Source organism: Papio anubis, chromosome 8, assembly GCF_008728515.1.
Source record: "Papio anubis isolate 15944 chromosome 8, Panubis1.0, whole genome shotgun sequence".
Taxonomy (NCBI): domain Eukaryota; kingdom Metazoa; phylum Chordata; class Mammalia; order Primates; family Cercopithecidae; genus Papio; species Papio anubis.
Window position 1 is genome coordinate 41,162,528 of NC_044983.1, and position 22,829 is coordinate 41,185,356.

The following is a 22,829-nucleotide window of genomic DNA, read 5'->3' on the forward strand; positions in this document are numbered from 1 at the left end:
CTCATCTCATGGAAGAGGATGAATTGTACAGGAGGTAGAGACATGGTTAAAGAGTCAGGAGATTTGTTTTTTAGTGTTGGATCTGTTATTAATTAGCTGTATGATTGTGGACAAACTGCTCTATCTTTTGAGATAAAGTAAGACTTGGGTTAAATAATCTATGAGTTTCATTTCACGTCTAAGTCATTGATTCTATAGTTCAGATACACAGACAATCCCCAATGCATGTGCACACGTGTGAACATACACACATACAGATATTAATGATGAAATCATAATCAAGATTGTTTCAAGTCAATTCTAAAAGTTAAAAATCTCGGGCCAGGCGAGGTAACTCATGCCTGTAATCCCAGCACTTTGGGAGGCCAAGGCCGGTGGATCAACTGAGATCAGGAGTTTGAGACCAGCCTGGCCAACTTGATAAAACTCCATCTCTACTAAAAATGCAAAAATTATCTGGGCATGGTGGCGTGTGCCTGTAATGCCAGCTACTAGGGAGTCTGAGACAGAAGAATCACTTGAACCCAGGAAGCGGAGGTTATAGTGAGCTAAGATCGCACCACTGCACTCCAGCCTGCGTGACAAGAGCAAAACTCCTGCTCAAAAGAAAATAAAAATAAAAATAAAAGCTAAAAATCTCAATTAACAAAGAGATCCTTTTTTTTACTCCCTTCATGCCCCTTTATACATTTTCAATCCACGCTTTCATATGTTCTTCTGAACAAATGCTGTGATTCCCCCTTCCCCCTCCCCCAATGCTCAGTTCATTTCTTCTTAAAACTATGTTGCTAGTTTGTTTACTTGTAAGTTCAAGATTCTCTCTCCCCTAAGGGTCACTGAGCAACTTCTGGAAAGCTGAACTGAGCAGTCTAAGGCATGCTCAAGTAGAAAGGTATGTGTTAAGAAGTCAGGATGGGGTTTGCTTGACCCTGGCTGGGAGCACTCTCCTCCCATCTTCCTGCAATGCAGTTCCTTTTTCTATTTTATTTGTTTTATTTTGTGACAGGGTCTCATTCTGTTGCCCAGGCTGAATGCAATAGCATGATCATAGCTCACTGCAACCTTGACCTCCTGGCCTCAAGTAATCCTCCCACTTCAGCCTCATGAGTAGCTGGGACTGCAGGTGCCAGCATATCCAGCTAATTTTTGTATTTTTTGTAGAGATGGGGTTTCATCATGTTGCCCAGGCTGGTCTCAAACTCCTGGACTCAGGTAATCCCTCCGCTTCAGCCTCCCATAGTGCTAGGATTACAGGCATCAGCCACCACACCTGGCTGCAATGCAATTCTTGAAAGTCTTGTTTTTATATCTGATGGGCAATTAATATACAGAACATATCAAGAACTCCTACAACTCAACAACTCAAAAAACAAATAAACTGATTTTTTTTATTTTTTGAGATGGAGTCTCACTCTGTCGCCAGGCTGGAGTGCAGTGGCACAATCTCTGCTTGCTGCAACCTCCACCTCCCGGGTTCAAGTGATTCTCCTGCCTCAGCCTCCCAAGTAGCTGGGACTACAGGTGTGTACCATCATGCCCAGCTAATTTTTGTATTTTTAGTAGAGATGGGGTTTCACCATGTTGGCCAGGATAGTCTCGATCTCTTGACCTTGTGATCTGCCTGCCTCGGCCTCCCAAAGTGCTGGGATTACAGGCGTGCACCACAACGCAAGGCCACAAATAACCTGATTTTTAAAATGGGTGAAGGACTTAAATAGACATTTCTCCAAAGAAGATATACAAATGGCCGGTAAGCACATGAAAAAATGCTCAACATTGCTAATCATTAGGGAAACACAAAACAAAACCACCATGAGACATCACCTCTTACCCATTAGGATGGCAACTGCCAAAAACCCCAGAAAATAACAAGTGTTGGTGAGGATGCCGACAAATCAAAACCCTTGTGCACTGCTCGTGGGAATATGTAAAATGGTGCAGCCCTGTGGAAAACAGTATAATGATTCCTCAGAAAATGAAAAATAGAATAACCATGGGTACAAATAAATAGAAAGAATGAGTAAGATCTAGTATTTGCTAACACAACAGGGTGACTAGTAAAATATTATTTAATTGTACATTTAAAAATAACTAAAAGAGTATAATTAGATTGTAACACAAAGGACAAATGCTTGAGGTAACGGACACCCCATTTATAATAATCACTAATGTGATTATTACACATTGCGCACCTATATAAAAATATCTCACATAACCCATAAATATATACAAGTACTATTTACCCACAAAAATTAAAAATTAAAAAATAGAATAACTATCTGATCCAGCAATTTCACTTCTGAGTGTATACCTAAAATAACTGAAAGCAGCGACTCAGAATTATTTGTAAGCCCAAGTTCATGGCAGCAGGCAAAAGGTAGAAGCAACCCAAGTGTCCATTGACAGGTGAATGGATACATAAAGTTCGGTAAATACACACGACACTGTATTATTCAGCCTTGAAAAGGAAAGAAATGTTGACACATGCTACGATATAGATGCACCTTGAAGCTGTTTACACTATGTGAAATAAACCAGTCACAAAAGAACAAACACAATATGATTCCACTTATATGAGGTACCCAGAGTGGCCATTCTGGCCAACATGATGAAACCCTGTCTCTACTAAAATACAAAAAATTAGCCGGGCGTGGTGGTGCGTGCCTGTAGTCCCAGCTACTTGGGAGGCTGAGGCAGGGGAATCACTTGAACCCTGGAGGCGGAGGTTGCAGTGAGCAGAGATTGTGCCACTGCACTCCAGCCTGGTGACAGAGCAATACTCCATCTTAAAAAAAAAAAAGAAGGCATTTAATACCATTGAACTGGATGCTTAAAAATGGCTAAGATAGGAAATTTTACATTATATGATTTTACCACAGTTAAAAAAAGGTAAATGAAATTAAATATTGATTGGGCTTAGGAATAAAAAATAAAGTATTGTGTAACAACCAATCCTCTATAAAGACAGGAAGATAAAAGGTAGGTACTACAGTCACCAACATTACAGGGAATAAAAATGCTCTAAAATAGAGTCATTCAGGCTGGGTGCGGTGGCTCATGCCTGTAGTCCCAGCACTGTGGGAGGTTGAGGCGGGTGGATCACTTGAGGTTAGGAGTTCGAGACCAGCCTGGCCAACATGGCAAAACTCCATCCCTACTAAAAGTACAAAAATTAGCCAGGCATGGTGCAGGCCCCTGTAATCCCAGCTACTCAGGAGGCTGAAGCAGGAAAATCGCTTGAACCCGGGAGGAGGAGGTTGCAATGAGCCGGCACCGTGCCACTGCACTCCAGCCTGGATGACAGAGTGAGAGTCTGTCTCAAAAAAATAAAGAAAGAATAAAAAATAAAATAGAGTCATTCGAATTCAAGACCTCTGCCTAATGTCCTACAGAGAACCTCAAGCCCTAGCAGAAAAAAGACAAAGAAGAATTCACATGGTAGTCATAAAAATTATGATGTACCAACACAATGTTAATTATGCCATCATAAAAATTATACTTCAAGACTCTGTAAAGGAGAATGTTGCTGATATTATGTTTTAAGGAAACGGCATTGCAAGGTAAAATTGAAGTGTTTGCATATAGACAAAGACTAGAAGGGAAAAGGCACAAATGAAATTATTTCCTTTGCTAGATTTGATTTATTGTTTTCTGCCTTAAAATACATGTTTAAAAGTGTTATAATATTTATACGACAAATAAGAAGATAATCAGAGTATGATAAAACAGAATTCCCAAGCTCCTCCCTCTCAGAAAAGGAATTGCTCCAAAAGCTCCAAGATTATAATTCCTTATAGAAGAAATATGCATGTGGCATTGGACCCAACTTAAAACTAAAAACCTAAATGAAAATTTTAAAAAAGAAATAACTTGGGCCAGGCGCTGTGGCTCACGCTTATAATCCCAGCATTTTGGGAGGTCGAGGCAGGTAGATCACCTGAGATCAGGAGTTTGAGACCAGCCTGATCAACATGGAGAAATCCCATCTCTATTAAAAATATAAAATTAGCTGGGCATGATGGCACATGCCTGTAATCCCAGTTACTCAGGAGGCTGAGGCAGGAGAATCGCTTGAACCCACAAGGCAGAGGTTGCAGTGAGCCCAGATCGCGCCATTGCACTCCAGCCTGGGCAACAAGAGTGAAACTTTGTCTCAAAAAAAAAAAGAAAAGAAAAGAAAAAACTTTATTTTCAATATCAGTACAATGAAGAAATGAAAACTGTTGATGAAAAAAGACTAGACGTCTGGGAGTGGTGGCCCACGCCTGTAAATCCTGGCACTTTGGGACGCTGAGACAGGTGGATCACTTGAGGTCATGAGTTTGAGACCAGCCTGGCCAACATGGTGAAATCCTGTCTCTACTAAAAATACAAAAATTAGCTGGGCATGGTGGCACACACCTGTAGTCCTAGCTACTCAGGGGGGCTGAGGCAGGAGAATCACTTGAACCAGGGAAATCAGAGGTTGCAGTGAGCCGAGATTGAGCCATTTGACTCTAGCCCGGGTGTCGCAGCAAGACAGTGTCTCAAAAAAAAAAAAAATTAAAAAGACTAGAAAGACAACTTTTTCCAATCCACAACAAAAGGGTTGCTTTGGGTTTCCCTGGCCATGTCTCGTCATGTTCTCCTATTCTGGTTGCTCTAGTGACATTCCCCAGATGACATCTGGCCTGCAGTCTTCATAGCTACTACTTTTCCTAAGAAGCTACAAGCACTTGTGTGAAAGAATCCACTGCTGTCACCCTTGCAATGCCTAGCACAGCGCTGGGTTTCCCCTCAAGCTTCTTGCCAGATGAATGCTAAGCAAATACAGCCTGTTGAGAAAGACTCTGACTATCTGGTAGTTTTTATTTATTGATTTATTTTTGAGACAGAGTCTCACTCTGTCACCCAGGCTGGAGTGCAGTGGTGTGATCATGGCTCACTGTAGCCTCAACCCCCCAAGCTCAAGCAATCCTCCCCACATCAGCCTCCCAAGTAGCTAGGACCACAGGTGCAAAACACCACAGTGGCTAATGTTTTTAATTTTGTAACACAGGGTCTCCCTATGTTGCCCAGGCTGGTCTTGAATTCCTGGGCTCAAGCAATCCTCCTTCCTCAGCCTCCAAAGTGCTGGGATTACAGGCGTGAGCCACCACACCTGGCCAAACTGTTTTTTTTTTTAAAAAAACAAACAATCTATATCAAATAATGCTGAGGGGGGTGAGCTACATCACAGAGACATGCACAAGAAATCAAGGATGCAATAGTTCACAAGTATTGTAAACGGTTCACAAATGTTGCAAGGTCCAATTCCCGGAGTTCACCTGTCACCTGTCATAATACTGAGAAACAGCAACCGCTGGAGGTAAAGCAGAACTTCTTAGTGTGGCTTGATGTAAATTACATAGTTAGGCTGTATTGTAAGTCATTTGTGTCCTGGGAAGCCAAACACACAGACATGAGAAAACTGACCTGACACTGTAGCCGTGGGTGCTGCCCAATCTGGGCACTAATGTCATAACACTTCTCACTTCTCCCCCTGTGCTACACTGGAGGATATTCCGCCTCCTGAGGTGCAAGAAAGTCCTCTTTTTCCATCTAGCCATCAGCTTTAGCAGATGGGGGACTTGCGTGGGAAGCCTTTGCGTTCCTTTCCTTGTGGCAGGGAATGCAGAACAAATATGGTGTCTGTAAATTTCTGAACATAAAGGAAAATACATTTTAAGATTTTCCTGTGTTCCCAAGTAGTGGCTGTAGAAATAGCCCTGCAGTTCCAAACACACAGACAATTATAAATATCCAAAGAAATACTCTGTCCACCACCATGGCCACGTATTTCCAGTCATCTTCTACCTGAAATGCAAACAAAAATTAAGAGCTGTTTTAAAAAACAAAAATCATAAGAAACATGCGTTGTTTCATCAATAAGCTGCTTCTTTTTCAAAGAAGGTTTCTCTGGCACATTTTAAAGCAAATATTAGCCAGGCAGGCAGATCACCTGAGGTCAGGAGTTCGACACCAGCCTGGCCAACATGGTGAAACCCCATCTCTACTAAAAATACAAAAATTAGCCAGGCGTGGTGGCATGTGCCTGTAGTCCTAGCTACTCGGGAGTCTGAGGCAAGAGAATCGCTTGAACCCAGGAGGTGGAGGTTGCAGCGAACCAAGATCACACCATTGCACTCCAGCATGGGTGACAGAGTAAGACTCCATTTCGAAAAATAAATAAAAATAAAAATAAAGCAAATATTAGTATTTGGTGAATCCATGTCTCCTGTATAGGACACATAAGACATTTTGTTTCGTCCGCAGAGGGCGAATGCACAGCCTCTGTGAGAGCCTCACAGCAGAGTCTGCGGCAAAGCCCTGACTCCGTGGGTCCCCAGGGACTTTCCCAACTGCAAGAGACACTACTGAGAAGCAGCTGCTCAGAGAGCTAGACTCATGCTTTGCAACGCTCGGTAGTCTGGCTCCATGGCAAGTCTGGGGAATGAGTTTGAGGCAGCAGGTACCGCTGGGGGTGCAGGACATGAGGTATGATTGAGAACCACTTTATCAGGAATAGGCAGCCCTCCAGCCCTCAAAGGGATGCTGGCCATGGAGAGCTGGTTGTATTTCTCCCAGTTCCTGACCCTCCAGCCTTCTGCCACTGTCTCTGTACTTGTGTCTTGAGAGCCCTAACTGGTAGTGATTAAGTCAACAGCAGCTGTTTCTTAAATTAAAAAAAAAAAAAAATGTTAGGGACAGGATTTTGCTGTGTTGCCCAGGCTGAAGTGCAGTGGTGTGATTGCGGCTCACTGAAACCTGGAACTCCTGGGCTCAAGCAATCCTCCAGCCTTAGCCTCCCAAGTAGCTGGGACAACAGACATGGCAAATTTTTAAAAATTTGTTTTTTAGAAACGGGGTCTCAATATGTTGCCCAGGCTGGTCTCAAACTCCTGGCCTTACTTAAACAATTCCCCAGCCTTGGCCTCCAAAAGTGCTGCAATTACAGCCATGCGCCACCATGCCCTGCTAATTTTTGTATTTTTTGTAGAGAGAGGGTCTTCTTTTAAATTGTATGAAGGTGAATTTTTCTGGGCTCTCTTGTCCTGTGACACATCCGCATGACAGCCATTCACAGCATCCTCCTCCTACACCAACAGGGTGGACTTTCGGTCTCACAGTATCCTTTCACTAGGAGTGATGGCTGCCAGCAGCTACAGTCTGAAGTCAAACCCAGACACCTGGCCCAAGTTTCAGATGCCCTCTGCTAGTCACCCACATGCTGTGGGAAATTGGCATGATTCTCTTGAGCTCTGTCTTTGGAGGCTGAGGGAGGCACATGCTGCTATAGTTAGACTCTGGGCAGCAGGAGCAGAGTACGTGAATGCTAAAAATATCCCTAGGGCTCATTTCACCAGCACCTAAATCCCTCTCAAGTAGGACAAGTGGAGCCAGAGCTGCCGGAGCGAAAGCACTCCTGCCCTCTCCCACATCTCCCAGCACCCCCAGGCTGCACGCTACTCTGAACTCATTTCTCCTTCCCTCTGGGGCAGCTTTTCTCTTTCTACCTTTTTATCTGCCGTTGTTTCTTGTGCAGGGCTTTTTTTTTTTTTTTCTGAGACAGGACCCTGATCTGTCGTCTATCTCCCAGGCTGCAGCCTCAAACTCCTGGGCTCAAGCAATCCTCCCACCTCAGCCTCTTGAGTGGCTGGGACTACAGGTATGCACCAACACGCCTGCTAATTTTTTTTTTTTTTTTTTTTGGTAGTTCAGAGTCTCGCTATGTTGCTCAGGCTGAGGTTCTTGGTTTCATTAACTGAGGTTGCCCTGAGTTTGTTTGTTTATTTTTATTTTTGAGATGGAGTCTCGCTCTGTCATCCAGGCTGGAGTGCAGGGGTGTGATCTCGGCTCACTGTAACCTCCACCTCCTGGGTTCAAGAGATTCTCCTGCCTCAACCTCCCAGGTAGCTGGGATTACAGGCCTGTGCCACCATGCCTGGTTAATTTTTATATTTTTAGCAGAGACGGGGTTTCCCCATGTTGGTCATGCTGGTCTCAAACTCCTGACCTCAGGTGATCTGCCCACCTTGGCCTCCCAAAGTGCTAGGATTACAGGGGTGAGCCACGTGCCCAGCCCTGAATGTTTATTTTAAGCAAATTTTACTTGAGTTCACATTTCTGGAGGTGGAGATTTGCTCTAGGGCTGTTGCACCTGACCCCACTCCACTGGCAGGTGTGACCCTGTCAGTCCACCCATAACCACACAATAACAAAGCCAGGTCTCAGAGCAAGGCTGCAGGACCGTCTCAGGAACAACACTCACACTGAAGGTCTGACTGTGCCTCCAGAGTGCCCATAGGCTGCGAAGGGTGCAAGCTGGCTGGGTGGAGGGAACACACATTTACCTCCTTGGTTTCACTGTGGCTCTTCATGTTTTCCGCTATGAATTGAACACTGTTAATCACATCTTCAACTTCAGGCGAGTGCTCCCAATTTTCCACCATCCACTGTAACGGCTGATGATTTAATCTTCTCTTGCTGGTGGCAAGTTCATTTGATTTGTGATAGTGGAAGCATTCTTTAAGATGTCTGGGTTCCCCAAGGCTTGCAAACTTGCCTTTGGCAGGCCTCCTGGCAAGGCCTCTGGGCACTGTATCAGAGCCTGTGCCTCCTGTCTTGTCCAGAGGCCACCTCATCAGCAGGACTTGGGGCAGCAGCTTCAGGAAAACTGTCTTCACCCACCTGGGCATGGTGTGTGTGGTTGGGGTGCGGTAGTGTATGTTCAACACAAACACAGTCACCACGATGGACAGTGTGACAAAGATCATGGTAAACAGCAGGTACTCACCCACCAGTGGGACCACCAGAGATGTGGACGGGATGGTCTCTGTGATGACCAGCAAAAACACAGTCAGAGAAAGCAGGACTGAAATACAAAGCGTCACTTTTTCACCACAGTCTGAAGGAAGGTAAAAGACCAACACAGTTAGAAATGAAATAAAGAGACAGGGGATGATCAGATTAATTGTGTAAAACATCGGCAATCTTCTAATGTAGAAAGAATAGGTTATATCTGTGTATATCTCTTCACAACAGTTGTATTTGATATCATGTTTGTAGCCAGAGGCATCAATAATTTCCCATTCACTGTTTTCCCAAAAATCATTCATATCCACTTTTGATCCAATGATTAGAAGATCAATTTCAGCTTTGTCATACGACCAGGAACCAAATTTTAGGGAACAGTTTTGATGATCAAAAGGGAAAAAGGTGATATCCATAGGGCAGGAACTCTTAAAAATAGCTGGTGGAGTCCAGGTTATCATGCCATTGTATTTAAGAAGAGCTTTTGTCTTGCCTTCGACTTGGAAGTCACCAACAGCACTGCAAAGCAAGTCAGACACCATTAGTAACACTCCCTTTGCTATAGGCCAGAATACACCAACAGCAGCTTTGGAAAGAGGCTACAGTGGTCAGAGACCCATACTTGTTATAGAGAACAATGTCGGGCTTCCAAATCTTATCCGCGGGAACTCGAAGAGTCTCAATGCCATCATATTCCATTGGATCCCAGCGCAATTTATAATCATTCCAGATCTAAAATAAATAGAAATCGGCTTTTAAAATTTCTTAATAACTTTCTGGCCAGGCACGGTGGCTCATGCCTGTAATCCCAGCACTTTGGGAGGCCAAGGCGGGCAGATCACTTGAGGTCAGGAGTTCAAGACCTGGCCAACATAGTGAAACCCCGTCTCTACTAAAAATACAAAAATTAGCTGGGTGTGGTGGCACGCGCCTGTAGTCCCAACTAGTCAGGAGGCTGAGGTAGGTGAATCACTTAAACCTGGGAGGCAGAGTTTGCAGTGAGCTGAGATCATGTCACCATACTACAGCCTGGGTGACAGAGTGAGACTATCTGGAAAAAAAAAATCGTTTCTTAATATCTTCCAATGTTAACTTTATGATGGTTCAACAGTTGTTTTTCAAAAAAGAATACATTCGGCTGGGCACGGTGGCTCACACCTGTAATCCCAGGACTTTGGGAGGCTGAGGTGGGCAGATCACGAGGTCAGGAGATCGAGACCATCCTGGCTAACACGGAGAAACCCCGTCTTTACTAAAAATACAAAAAAAAAAAAGCAGCCGAACATGGTGGCAGTCGCCTGTAGTCCTACCTACTCGGGAGGCTGAGGCAGGAGAATGGTGTGAACCTGGGAGTCAGAGCTTGCAGTGAGCCAAGATCACACCACTGCACTCCAGCCTGGGCGACAGAACAAGACTCCGTCTCAAAAAAAAAAAAAAAAAAAGTAAAAAGAATACATTCTTATTTGAAGAATGCATTGGTTTCTATCAAAATCCGGACAATTTTATCCATGGGGAACAGGAGCTAAATAGCTAAGCTGATTTAGGCAAATATTTCATTAGATAATTATGTATTGACTATTAGTTAGCTGGTCAAAGTTTTAGGCTTAACTTCCATATTCCATGAGGTACAACACTCACACTGGAGTGGCAACCCATTTCTAATATCAAAAAGTTCAAGGGTATGATGATAAGTTTTGGATTTTTTTTTAACAAAATCTGTATAAATGATTAAGACTTCCTTTCTGTTTTTTGGTTTTTTTTCAAGACAGAGTCTTGCTCTGTTGCCCATGCTGGTAACGTAGTGGCGCAATCTTAGCTCACTGCAACTTCCGCCTCTTGGTTCAAGCAATTCTCCTGCTTCAGCCTCCCGAGTAGCTGGGTTTGGGGCGCCCACCACCACGCCAGGCTAATTTTGTATTTTTATTAGAGACAAGGGTTCACCATGTTGGCCAGGCTGGTCTCGAACTCCTGACCTCAGGTGATCCTCCTGCCTCAGGCTCTCACAGTGCTAGGATTACAGGCGTGAGCCACTGCACCCCTCCAAGACTTTCCTAAGGAAGAAGGGGTACGACTGATAAAACCAGCTGCTGGGAATCTCATGTACATGCTCCCAAGCTCAGCTACTGACTTCTCCAAGCCTGGTCAAGCAGGGATCAAAGAGCAGGCAAGCATCAGACCCGGGAGCTCAAGTTACAGAAAAGTGGAAGATCTGAGAGCAGCAACCACGAAGGACGGAAATCTCTATGTCAGAAGGACCTCTGTCACTAGGTGTCTGCACCTGTGAAGCGTGCATCAAGTCAGCTATTACCAGAGCTGCACTTTAGGCTTTGGAGATGACCTAGAGGATAATATTTTATATTCTAAAACTAGTTGGAGATGGAACAAGGTAGTGCTTGTGGGTTTTATCCATTTGACATCATTAAGCCAACAGATGATATAGGCACATACGTGACGCAGCCACAAATTGGTTTCCATGATCTGGTTTACTTCATCCTGGGAAGAAGAAATAATATTTTTAGCCTCAAATGTGCTTGCCATAGAGGTGAGTCTTAGAGCAAAAATTACAACTAAAAAGAACCAAATCTGACATATTCATGCCAGTGAAAGAAGACTTAAAGGCAACATGTGAAAGCATCCAGCATGCAAGCAGAAATGCAGCATTTTCACATCTGGCTCCAGCCCTGTGGATTTTGAGAGGAAATGTGGCTTTAAACTCTTTCATAGCTGATTTAAGTCTCACCTCTTCTGTGAAGTGCTTCTGATCTCTGCAGCCCATCAAGTTTTCTAGTTCCATGAAAGGAAGGAAAGAAAAGAAGAGCGACAGCAGGAAGGAGGGAGGGAGATGCTGCAGATAGTGGTGGGGATTCCAATCCTGCAGTGTTTTTGCCTGTTCCCTAAACGCCTCCCATCCCCGACTGTGCCTCAGGGCTCTCCAGGCTCTGAGTCCTGAGACCCCTGCCCTGGGATTCTACCTTAAAATGTCAGCCTCAGTCGGTCGGGCACAGTGGCTCACACCTGCAATCCCAGCATTCTGGGAGGCCGAGGCAGGTGCATCACCTGAGGTCAGGAGTTCGAGACCACCCTGGCCAACATGGTGAAACCCCGTCTTTACTAAAAAATACAAAAAATTAGCCAAGTGTGGTGGCAGGTGCCTGTAATCCCAGCTACTTGGGAGGCTGAGGCAGGAGAAGTGCTTGAACCCTGGAGATGGAGGTTGCAGTGAGCCAAGATCGTGCCATTGCACTCCAGCCCATGCGACCGAGAGAGACTCCATCTCAAAAGAAAAAAAAAAAAAGCCTCTGCCACCATGGAATTTCCAGCTGGCAGCTGCTACCCACCCCCAGCCAAGCCACCACTTCAATCATTCACTACATAAATATTTATTGAGTAACCACTACGTGCTCTATAAATATTGGGACTACAGCAGTAAGAGGATGGGAAAATGTCCTGCCTTCATGTGTCTTAGCTGTTACATGGGGAGACATAAAATTACTAATAGATCTATACTATAACATAAGAGAGCGGTAAGTCCTATGAGGATAAAGGAGGAGGGAATGGTCCATGTGTGGACACAAACACACACATATGCACACACATGCACACTCATACACGCACACACTCATGCACACTCACACTCATGCACACATATTCACATGTGCACGCACACTCATGGTACTCTCATACACACTCATGCACACACACACACTCATGCACACACTCTCACACGCACTCATGCACACTTTCACATACCCACTCATGAATTCTCATACACATTCGTACTCTCACACATATACTCTCATACACACTTACACACTCATACATGCACACTCACACTCATACACTGGTGCACACTCATGCACACACACACTCATGCACATGGACACACTCATACACTCAGGCACAGTCACACACTCATACACATGCTCTCACACGCTGGTGTACATGCACACACACTCATGCACACACACGCTCATGCACACACGTGCACATAATCTCAAACACACATATCTATTTTAGATGGGATGGGCAAAGAAGGCTTCTTTGAGGAGGTAATGTTTAAGCAGATACTTAAATGACCAGAAGACAGACAGGGCTGTGTGGAGGAAGAGCATTCCAGGTGGCATTCCAAATGTAATGAGTTCCTAAGCTACCACCTCTCAGTGGGAGAACTACCAAAGACACATCTGGCACCTTGAGCAGCCTTACGGCCCAGCAGCCTGGTGGCTGTGGTATGTCCCCAGTGGCCAGAGTAGATTCACAAGTCTTCCTCAGTCAGCCTTGCTTCCCAAGACACCCAGGCACCCTCCAGAGTAAATGAGCTCAGTGGTGGTGGCCGAGGGAGCCGTGGTCAGGCTCAGACACCAGCTTGCCCTGGGCCAGTGGCTGCCCTGCAGTTCTCTTCTCCCCTACTCCATCCCCACTGCTGCCCCTCCTGGAAAACTCTAAACAGAAACCCTGCCAGGCTTCCTCTTTCAAATGGGCCTGTGACAAGACAGGGTAAGCCCCAGGGGTTTGAAAGATCAGCAAAGGAGTTGCAGTCATGGGTTCCTGTGAGTTCCAGGAAGCAAAGAAATTATCTGTACTTATCTATTGGTCAACCAATTCATGGCTTTACAATTACACAAGCCTGCGGTCAGTGCCTTCTGGTGATGAGCGTCCCCTTGCAATCTGCAGAGTCCAGCAGGGGCTGTGTCCATAAATCCACTCACTGCTGGTCAGGAATGGACTAGCCCTGCAGTCTCGGTTCCAGGAAGGCCTCGGGGGTGAGGGTATAAGCCCTAACTGCCCTCCAAAGCCTGCTTTGTCTCTGAATGAGCACACTGTGTTCAGAAAGCTGAGATCATTTGGCAATAGCCAACTCCACAGCCTCACTTCCACAGGCTCAGAGAAGCTCCAAGTGTTATAGACATGGCCCATGGGGGTGTGGACACCTTGAGAGATGTCAGCTGACCCTATGGAGCAGGACCTGTCTGGCAAGTCGTACTCTCTCCATCCAATTCCAGATCCCACCAATGGGCATGGCACTGCTATCACACGTCCCTGCTGGAGGAATCCAAAGACCCACAGCATCAACTCCATTCCTGGCGCCATCAACCTGTACCTCTTTCTTGGAAAAATCAATTCATTGACATGGCAGCTGCATCAAAGGCTTTGAGTTATGATTTCAAATGGACTCATTTCTGGAGCAGCAGCAGACTCGGAGACTCGGATCAGAAAGGCCAAGTGGGCTGCATTACACCAAAGCTTTATCTTTGTCATTTCAGATATACCAGGCCAGCACAAACACTGGATCCCTCCGAGGGGCACTTGGTCTTGCTCCTGCACTGAAAGAAACCAGAAAACCTTCTGGCCAAGGTCATTTTGCATGACACGAACACACTTCCAGGTAGAGCCCTGGTGCTCCAGAGCCAAGCTGGGGATCAGACAGAGGGCCCCGAGGCCCTCCAGAAGGGAGGGGCAACAAAGTTTCCTGGCTGTGCCACTTCTCTCCGCCACCCCAAGTTCACCTGACAACACACAGCTATTGCACTCCTGGGCATTTATCCCAAAGACATGGAGGTTTATATTTACACCAAAACCTGTACACAAATGTTCACAGTAGCTTTATTTGCAATAGACCAAAAACTGGAATCAGCTCAAATGTCCTTTAACAAGTTAATGGTTAAATAAAACATCGTAGTCCAAGTGTGGTGGCTCACACCTGTAATCCCCACTTTGGGAGGCCATGGTGGGCAGATCACTTGAGGTCAGGAGTTCGAAACCAGCCTGGCCAACATGGTGAAACCCCATCTCTACTAAATACACAAAAATTAGCCTGGCGTAGTGGTGCATGCCTGCAACCCCAGCTACTTGGGAGTCTGAGGCAGGAGAATCACTTGAGTCCGGGAGGCGTAGGTTGCAGTGAGCCGAGATCACACCACTGCACTCCAGCCTGGGTGAGAGTGAGACTGTCTCAAAAACAAACAAAACAAAACAAAACAAGCAAACAAACAAAAAAAGCAACCTGGAGTACTACTCAGCAACAAGAAGGAATGAACTACTGATATACTCAGCGACTCAGAGGAATCTCTAAAGATGATGCTGAGGAAAAAACCCAGTCCCACAAGTTTACCTACTCTATGATTCCAGTTACGTATGACATTGTTGAAATGAGAAGATTTCAGAATGGAGGGCAGATTAGTGGGGGAAACGGGCAGAGTCTACAAGGGATCCTCTGTTATTTCTTACAACTGCATGTCAATCTATAACGATCTCAAGAAATAAAAATTCAGTTTTAAAAACCTGCAGTTCCAAGTCTGCTTTGCAGCTGGAGGTAGTCAATGAGACGGAAAGCAACAACTCTTATGGAAGTCACAGAAGTCTAGGATGTACACTTTGCCCTTTTCCTCTCTTCCTTCTGTTTCTTGCAAAGAATGTGAATGTGAGGATGGGAATACATCAGTTATCTTGAACCATGAAGCAACACTGAGGGAAGAAGCCACGCACAAAGGGTAGTGAAATAGAAAGAAGGAAGGAACCTTGGTCACTGCTGCCTCATCTGGTTTATACGTTTAGAATCACGGTTCGTTGGAATGACATCCCTTGGAGCTGTGCGGTGCATAACCTGGACAACTGAACATACATGTGCAATCACTAACACCGTGAAACTGACTGATATTAATCTCCTGGACTGTTAATCTTTAGATTTCTGTTGCATAAGAAAGGAATACACTTTTTGTTTTGTAAAGGCTGTGGGTTTTCTTTTAATATCTGATACTTGCAACCAAATGTAAATGCCAAAATCTGCATTTACCAGCCATTTCACTCCCATCTTCAGAATAACCTCCTGCAAGGGCGTGTCCAGCAGGGTTATGGAGTGATGCCATGCAGTGAGGTGGCCCTCACAGACTTCAGAGGAAACTCAGTTCAGCTCTCAGTTCACAACAACCTAGTACACAGCAAGAACTGCTTCCAGCCCAGCAGGAGACCAGGAACCAGGACAAAGCTACGGGAGTTGGAAAAGGGATTAGAACAGGCACCAAATAAATACTCACTAAAGGATGGGAGGGCGCATCCAGGTAAGGGGAAACATCTGGCTTTATTTTTTTCAGCCAGTGCATGCACACTTCCAGCCTGGGTCACAGATAGAGGACTGGGCCAGGGTTGGTTTCATCCACTGGGAAGTATGGACTGGAGAATGTGGTGGGGTCTGACTCATGCCTGTCATTAGGGTCTTTCCCCAGGTGTACCCAGAAGAGTCACCGCCACCTCACCCACAGAGCAAAGTCTGGGAGGAAGGAGGCCCCTTCACTATCCATGGCTGGGGCTGACTTGATGGGCAGGGCTCCCTTCCGCGTGCTGTAGTCTCAAGAACGCTCCAGAGCCCCTCTCTGGAGACACTTCAGACCTCCCTTGCTTCTTAAGCCTGCATCTTCCTGGAATTTGGTCTGAGCCCTGGAGCCCAGACCTTGCTGACTCAAGAGTACGGGCCTCGCCACTCCCTCTCCCTGCAATGGGGGAGCAAAGATGATCCAAAAGAGCGAGCTCCAGTCCTACTTGCCCTTGAACACGGTAGCAAGGAATTAAATTAAGATCCTCAAATTCCCATCCTTTTTTTTTTTCCCCCAAGGCTAAATGAAAATTGCATTTTTTTCGTTCTCATAACATAGAAGACTTAAAGCAATTTTTTTTCCCCTGCTCTGTTGCCCAGGCTGGAGTGCAGTGGTGCAATCTTGGCTCACTGCAGCCTTGACCTCCTGGGCTCAAGCAATCCTCCCACCTCAGCCTTCCTAGTAGCAGGAACTATAGGCATGTGCCACCACACCTGGCTAATTTTTGCATTTTGTAGAGACAGGAGCTTGCTATGTTGTTCAGGCTGGTCTCGAACTCTTCAGTTCAAGGGATACGCCTGCTTCAGCCTCCCAAAGTGCTGGGATTACAGGGGTGAGCCACCATGCCCAGCCTTAAAGCAATTTTTTAACTGTGGAGTGAAAAGGGCATGAGCTTTGGATTTAAATCTCAATTTTGCCATTTTATAGTTATAGTTAAGTGACCCTGGGAAAGTCACTTAACTGAACTTCCATTTCCTCAGCAGTGAGATGAAGATGTTGGCCACGCAGTGTTAACAGGCATCTGGTGCACAATGGGTGCCCCATGAAGTTAGCTGCCTTTCACTCCCCCTGCAACTTTTTGATTCATAAACTGGTTCTGAAAGCACTTCAAGGAAAAACACTGCCTCACACAGACAGGTACAGCATTGGTGGGAAAAGTGCCTGCCTTCCAAATGGATGGCTTTGAAGGGCCAGATCTCTGTAGATCTGCATTTATCTGTGTTTCTAAAATTCCTTCATTTACCGCCTGCAAAAGCGTAACAATGCTGGGGAAAGCTCTGATCAGATGGCACTCACCACGTTAGCCAGCTGGGTGATGGCCACTTCAAAGTGCACCGTGACGGGGTCAGAAACGTTTTCCACGGGCCTGATGAACTGGTTGTAATGAGAAAACAGTTTGTGGAAAAGCCTCTCCTCAGTTGCACAGCCCGCACCGCCTGTGAGGCCAAACAGAGGGGAGAGTTAAAGCCAGCCAGGCCACTGGCCACTGCAGAGATTCTAGGCAATTCTTCCCGGGCCCTGTGGGGAGTGGATGTCCCAGCCCATGATTGCATCCTGGTGTTGTCCCCACCTGTGCATGCTCCACCAGTGCCCATCTCACCCCACCCTCTATGCCTCAGCTGTTCACCTTTACAGTGGAGATAAAAAGAGTAATGCCTGAATTTCAGGACTAGAGCAATATCAAAGAAAATTATGTTGGTCAGAGCATTTCTTAAAGTCTAAGGCACTGCAGATATAAAGGAGTAGACACAAGGCTTGTAATCTTCGCTTATGCCACTGAAGTAACTCGCAGTCTTACTGCTGGCACTAGACCCTTTCCAGTAATTCAGGAAAATCCTGTCCTTTCTTGTCTAAAATACTGAATCAACTAACATCTGTATCTACACCAGCAAGGCGCTTAGCTGGGGATCTTCACCAAGGAAACTGAAATAACTAGTAATTTCATGATGGTCTTTGCAAGTCATGTTCTTTTAAAAAATCAACTTTGAAGACATGAACAGACACTTCTCAAAAGAAGACATTTATGTGGCCAAGAAACATGAAAAAAAGCTCAACACCAATCATTAGAGAAACACAAATCAAAACCACAATGAGATATCATCTCACGCCAGTCAGAATGGCAATAATTAAAAAGTCAAGAAATCTGTTGATGCTGGAGAGACTATGGAGAAATAGGAACGCTTTTACGCTGTTGGTGAGAGTGCAAATTAGTTCAACCATTGTGGGAGATGATGTGGCGATTCCTCAGAGACCTAGAACCTGAAATACCATTTGACCCAGCAATCCCATTACTGGGTATATACCAAAGGAATATAAATCATTCTATTATAAACATACATGCATGGGTATGTTCACTGCAGCACTATTCACAATAGTAAAGACATGCAATCAACCCAAATGCCCATCAATGATAGACTGGATAAAGAAAATGTGGTATAGGCTGGGCGCAGTGGCTCACGCTTGTAATCACAGCACTTTGGGAGGCCGAAGCAGGCAGATCACGAGGTCAGGAGATCAAGACCATCCTGGCTAACACGGTGAAACCCCGTGTCTACTAAAAACACAAAAACTTAGCCGGGTGTGGTGGTGGGTGCCTGTAGGCCCAGCTACTTCGGAGGCTGAAGCAGGAGAATGGCGTGAACCAGGGAGGCTTGAAGTGAGCTTGAAATGAAACAAGATCACGCCACTACACTCTAGCCTGGGCGACAGAGCAATACTCTGTCTCAAAAAAAAAAAAAAAAAAAAAAACAAAAGAAAGAAAATGTGGTATATATGCACCATGGAATACTATGCAACCATAAAAATGAACAAGATCATGTCCTTTGCAGGGACATGGATGGAACTTGAAGCCGTTATCCTCAGCAAACTAACACAGGAATGAAAAACCAAGCACTGCATGTTCTCACTTAAAGGGGGAGCTGAACAATGAGAACACATGGACACAGGGAGGGAAACACCACACACTAGAGCCTCTTGAGGGGGTCCAGGGAGGAAGGGGGTCCATGCTGGGCTTAATACCTAGGTGATGGATTGATCTGTGCAGCAAACCACCATGGCACACGTTTACCTGTGTAACAAACCTGCACATCCTGCCCATATACCCCAGAACTTAAAATAAAACAAAAATCAACTTTGAAATTCAGTTATTGTGGAGATTTCTGAGAATGCAAGGCTTTTAAGGCAAATTTACTTGAAACTTTTTTTTTTTTTTTTGAGATGGAGTCTCGGCTCTGTTGCCCAGGCTGGAGTGCAGTGGCACAATCTCGGCTCACTGCAAGCTCCACCTCCCAGGTTCATGCCACTCTCCTGTCTCAGCCTCCCAAGTAGCTGGGACTACAGGCGCCCACCACCAAGCCCAGTTAATTTTTTATATTTTTAGTAGAGACGAGGTTTCACCGTGTTAGCCAGGATGGTCTCAATCTCCTGACCTCGTGATCCGCCTGCCTCGGCCTCCCAAAGTGCTGGGATTACAGGCGTGAGCCACCACGCCCGGCCACTTGAAACGTTTTTAAAAGTTGAAATTGGTTTTTAAATAATAGCACTTTCATTCACTAAATTTTAGACAATAACGTTATGCATATCTCTTTGTATTTTTCCAAGAAAACCTTAAAAGTGGGGTTACTTGTCCTCATTTGACATAATTGATTTCATTACTACCTCCTCTACATTTTCCCTCACAGAATTTAAATTTGATACCTAACGTAGGACGCCACAAATTTCCCAAAGGGATTTATACATTGAAGGAAAAAAAATGGAAAGGGATTGAAAAGTTCATCAGGCAACACGAATGGAAAGATCTCTGTTAAATTACTAAATGGAAAGAGTTGCCTGACGAATGCCTTTGGAAACACTGAAATGCTAGGCTTTTAGCAGGAAGGACAAATTTAAGGTAAAACATCATTCTTGCCATCGTAATTAATCATGATAAACATATTTCTCCATGGCAGACAACAAATAATCCTCATTACCCATTTTCTTCCTCTTGAAGACTTTTTATAGCAGATAAACCCTTCATCAGCCTTGAAAAGCAAGTCCCCTGCAAATCTAACAGCATAAAAATGTGATTTTATTCAGCACAACAGCAGTGGTCCATTTCTAAGTTGTAACTTTTAAAATGAATGATCTTACTCATGGGATACGTTTCAGCATAATCATGTGATGTGTTTCCCCAAATGAACACAATTACCTACAAAATGGAAGAGTTCATTGACTGAGTAATAATATCAGCTAACAAATATATTACCACTTTGAAAAAACATTAAACATAACTGCCAATAAATAAGTTCAATACAGTCACAGCAGAGATCAATAGAAAACTGTATTATTTTTCTTATATTTTCATTGGGAAAAATAAAATAAAATATGGTTTGCACTATGTTTCATGGTCCTCTCCTCCCCACCGTACCCCTCAGATTTCATCTTTTGTTACACCTAACGCATAAAAACCAAATAGATTAATTAGCAGTTGTAACAGTCGTGGTTCCTATGCAGACCACAGAATCTTTTATTAATGTATCTTCTCAAGCACAACTAGAAAAGAGAGTAAATACACGTAGCTAAAAAGGAAACAGAAGATAAAGCAGAAATGAAACCTACCTTTAAAGAAAGGTGTGAACACACACAGCCAGAGATACAAGCCCCTGTGAAAGAATCCCTGCCCCTTGCTGGTCGGCATGGTCAAAACACACTTGGATTCCTTTTTTCTAGGCAAAGGATTGTGGAAAACAAAGAACTATCAGTCAGCCACATGCATCCAACCTTGACATCATCAGAAGCCCACTGCAATCTGTGTGTGTCTTCTGAGAAATCAAAGCATCCCCAGGACTTCACATGGTTATTCCCAGGATCAGAGACTGAGGCAGACACGAAGGGCGAATAAAAAGGATTCGATCTGATGTCAGATGAGTCATCACATTTCCTATCAGCCTAGATGTCTCTTCATGCAAGAAAGGGGAAGAAAAGCAGAAAGGAAATGCTGGGGCAGACAGGACCCTGGGAGGACAAGCACCTGTGAGTGGCTGAGATCTTTCTGTGGTGCAATTTCAACCATAATCTTAGGGGAATTCACTGAGCTCCAACTACAGGTAAAGCTCACGCTAGGTCCCCACAAGTTTGTTCTGACTCATGGAGTTCTCCAGTTCATCAAGGCTTAACCTTGTTAGAAAACTTTCTGCAATATGAATCCTCATTTCTCTCTTAATGAGTGCAGCTTGGAGAGAACAGAAGTTTGTTTTTGTTTTTGTTTTTCTGACTCCAGGGCTTCCAGTGCCTTTTCTGAGTTCAGTGATCATCCAGGACTAGAGACTAGATGTCAGAGAATGAGAGGAATGGATACCACCTGGATATTTTCACATTTATTTAAATATTCTTATTGCAAAGCATGGTGGATCACCTCCCGGGTTCACGCCATTCTCCTGCCTCAACCTCCCGAGTAGCTGGGACTACAGGTGCCCACCACCACGCCCAGCTCATTTTTTGTATTTTTAGTAGAGACGGGGTTTCACTGTGTTAGCCAGGATGGTCTCCATCTCCTGACCTTGTGATCTGCCCACCTCGGCCTCCCAAAGTGCTGGGATTACAGGCGTGAGCCACGGCGCCCGGCCATGTCAGTGGGTTTCTAATTAATTAAGCCTCTGATCAGATATCAGTGTTGGTTAAAGAGGAGTTAGAACTGAAGAAAGACCAGGTGTGGTGGCTCATGCCTATAATCCCAGCACTTTGGGAGGCCAAGGCGGGCAGATCCCTTGAGCTCAGGAGTTCAACACCAGCCTGGGCAACATGGTGAAACCCTGTCTCTACAAAAAATACACAAAACAGTTAGCTGGGCATGGTGGCATGCACTTGTAGTTCCACCTACTTGAGAGGCTGAGGTGGGAGGATCACCCAAGCCCAGGAGTTCAAGGCTGCAGACAGCCTTGATCATGTCACTGCACTCCAGACTGGGTGACAGAATGAGACCCTTTCTCAAAAAAAAAAAAAAAAACGCCCCTCTAGAGGAGGAGTCCTTTGGAATACGCCAAAAGTCAGCGCTTGCTCCATTCTAGGAGTAGGCGAACTGCATGCCACTATACCAAGGGTGCAGAGCAGGAGGATGGGGGTTTTCATGTCCAGAGGTTGCGGAAGAGCTCCCCAGAGGCAAGGAATGCAGGAGAGAGAATATGGACTCTGGAGTCAGACAAACCCAGAGCTGGACTCTGGTCCTGAGACTCACCTGGGGGACATTGGGCAAGTCACTGAAGCTACCTCAGTCTGTCCTCATCAGAAAAACGTGATTAAATTTAGTAATATAAATCATTGAATCTCTCTCTACCAATTTTGCATGTAATTGTTATTCACTCTCTTGCCAGTTCAAATAGATAACACAATATTTAAGTAAATGTTGGAGCCTCAGCTTGTAAGGAGGATACAGTTTAAGTGCTTATAAAGAAAATACATTCTCCATTCAAAGAAAACATTTAAACTGTGCCCCCATCATCAGAAAAATGCTTGAGATTTGTCATTGAATTTACAGGTTTTCATCCTGCTCCAAACTCTTTTTGAAAATTGCAAAGATCAGGCCAGGTACAGTGGCTCAAGCCTGTAATCCCAGCACTTTGGGAGGCCGAGGCCTGAGGATCACTTGAGGTCAGGAGTTTGAGACCAGCCTGACCAACATGGTGAAACTCCGTTGCTATTAAAAATGCAAACATTAGCCGGGTGTGGTGGCACTCGCCTGTAATCCTGGCTACTCGGGAGGCTGAGGCAGGAGAATCTCTTGAACCCAGGAGGTGGAAGCTGCAGTGAGCTGAGACCGTGCCATTGCACTCCAGCCTGGTGACAAAGTGAGACTCCATCTCAAAAGAAAAGAAAATTGCAGAGATGGAAGTTAAAAGCAAACACATGTATAGGGAGAAAATAACTATGTTT

General features: G+C 45.0%; 1 protein-coding gene across 1 annotated transcript; it reads right to left on the minus strand.

Moving 5' to 3' along the window:
* Positions 1-5,166: 5,166 nt before the first annotated feature.
* Positions 5,167-21,345, minus strand: CHRNA6 (cholinergic receptor nicotinic alpha 6 subunit). The gene is made up of 6 exons (XM_003902705.5): positions 20,520-21,345; positions 17,220-17,359; positions 11,281-11,325; positions 9,455-9,564; positions 8,373-9,351; positions 5,167-5,835 (listed from the first exon to the last, which is right to left on the minus strand). Exons 1-6 carry the CDS (start codon positions 20,596-20,598, stop codon positions 5,704-5,706), a joined length of 1,485 nt encoding a protein of 494 aa, XP_003902754.2. The 5' UTR covers positions 20,599-21,345; the 3' UTR covers positions 5,167-5,703.
* Positions 21,346-22,829: the final 1,484 nt, after the last annotated feature.

Coding starts and splice junctions, on each gene's coding strand:
- CHRNA6 (XM_003902705.5), bottom strand. CDS start 20,598: ATGCCGACCAGCAAGGGGCAGGGATTCTTTCACAGGGGCTTGTATCTC. Junction 17,360..20,519: donor GTTCACACCTTTCTTTAAAG/GTAGGTTTCATT, acceptor TTGGCCTCACAG/GCGGTGCGGGCTGTGCAACT. Junction 9,565..11,280: donor CCAATTTGTGGCTGCGTCAC/GTATGTGCCTAT, acceptor TATTTATTTTAG/ATCTGGAATGATTATAAATT.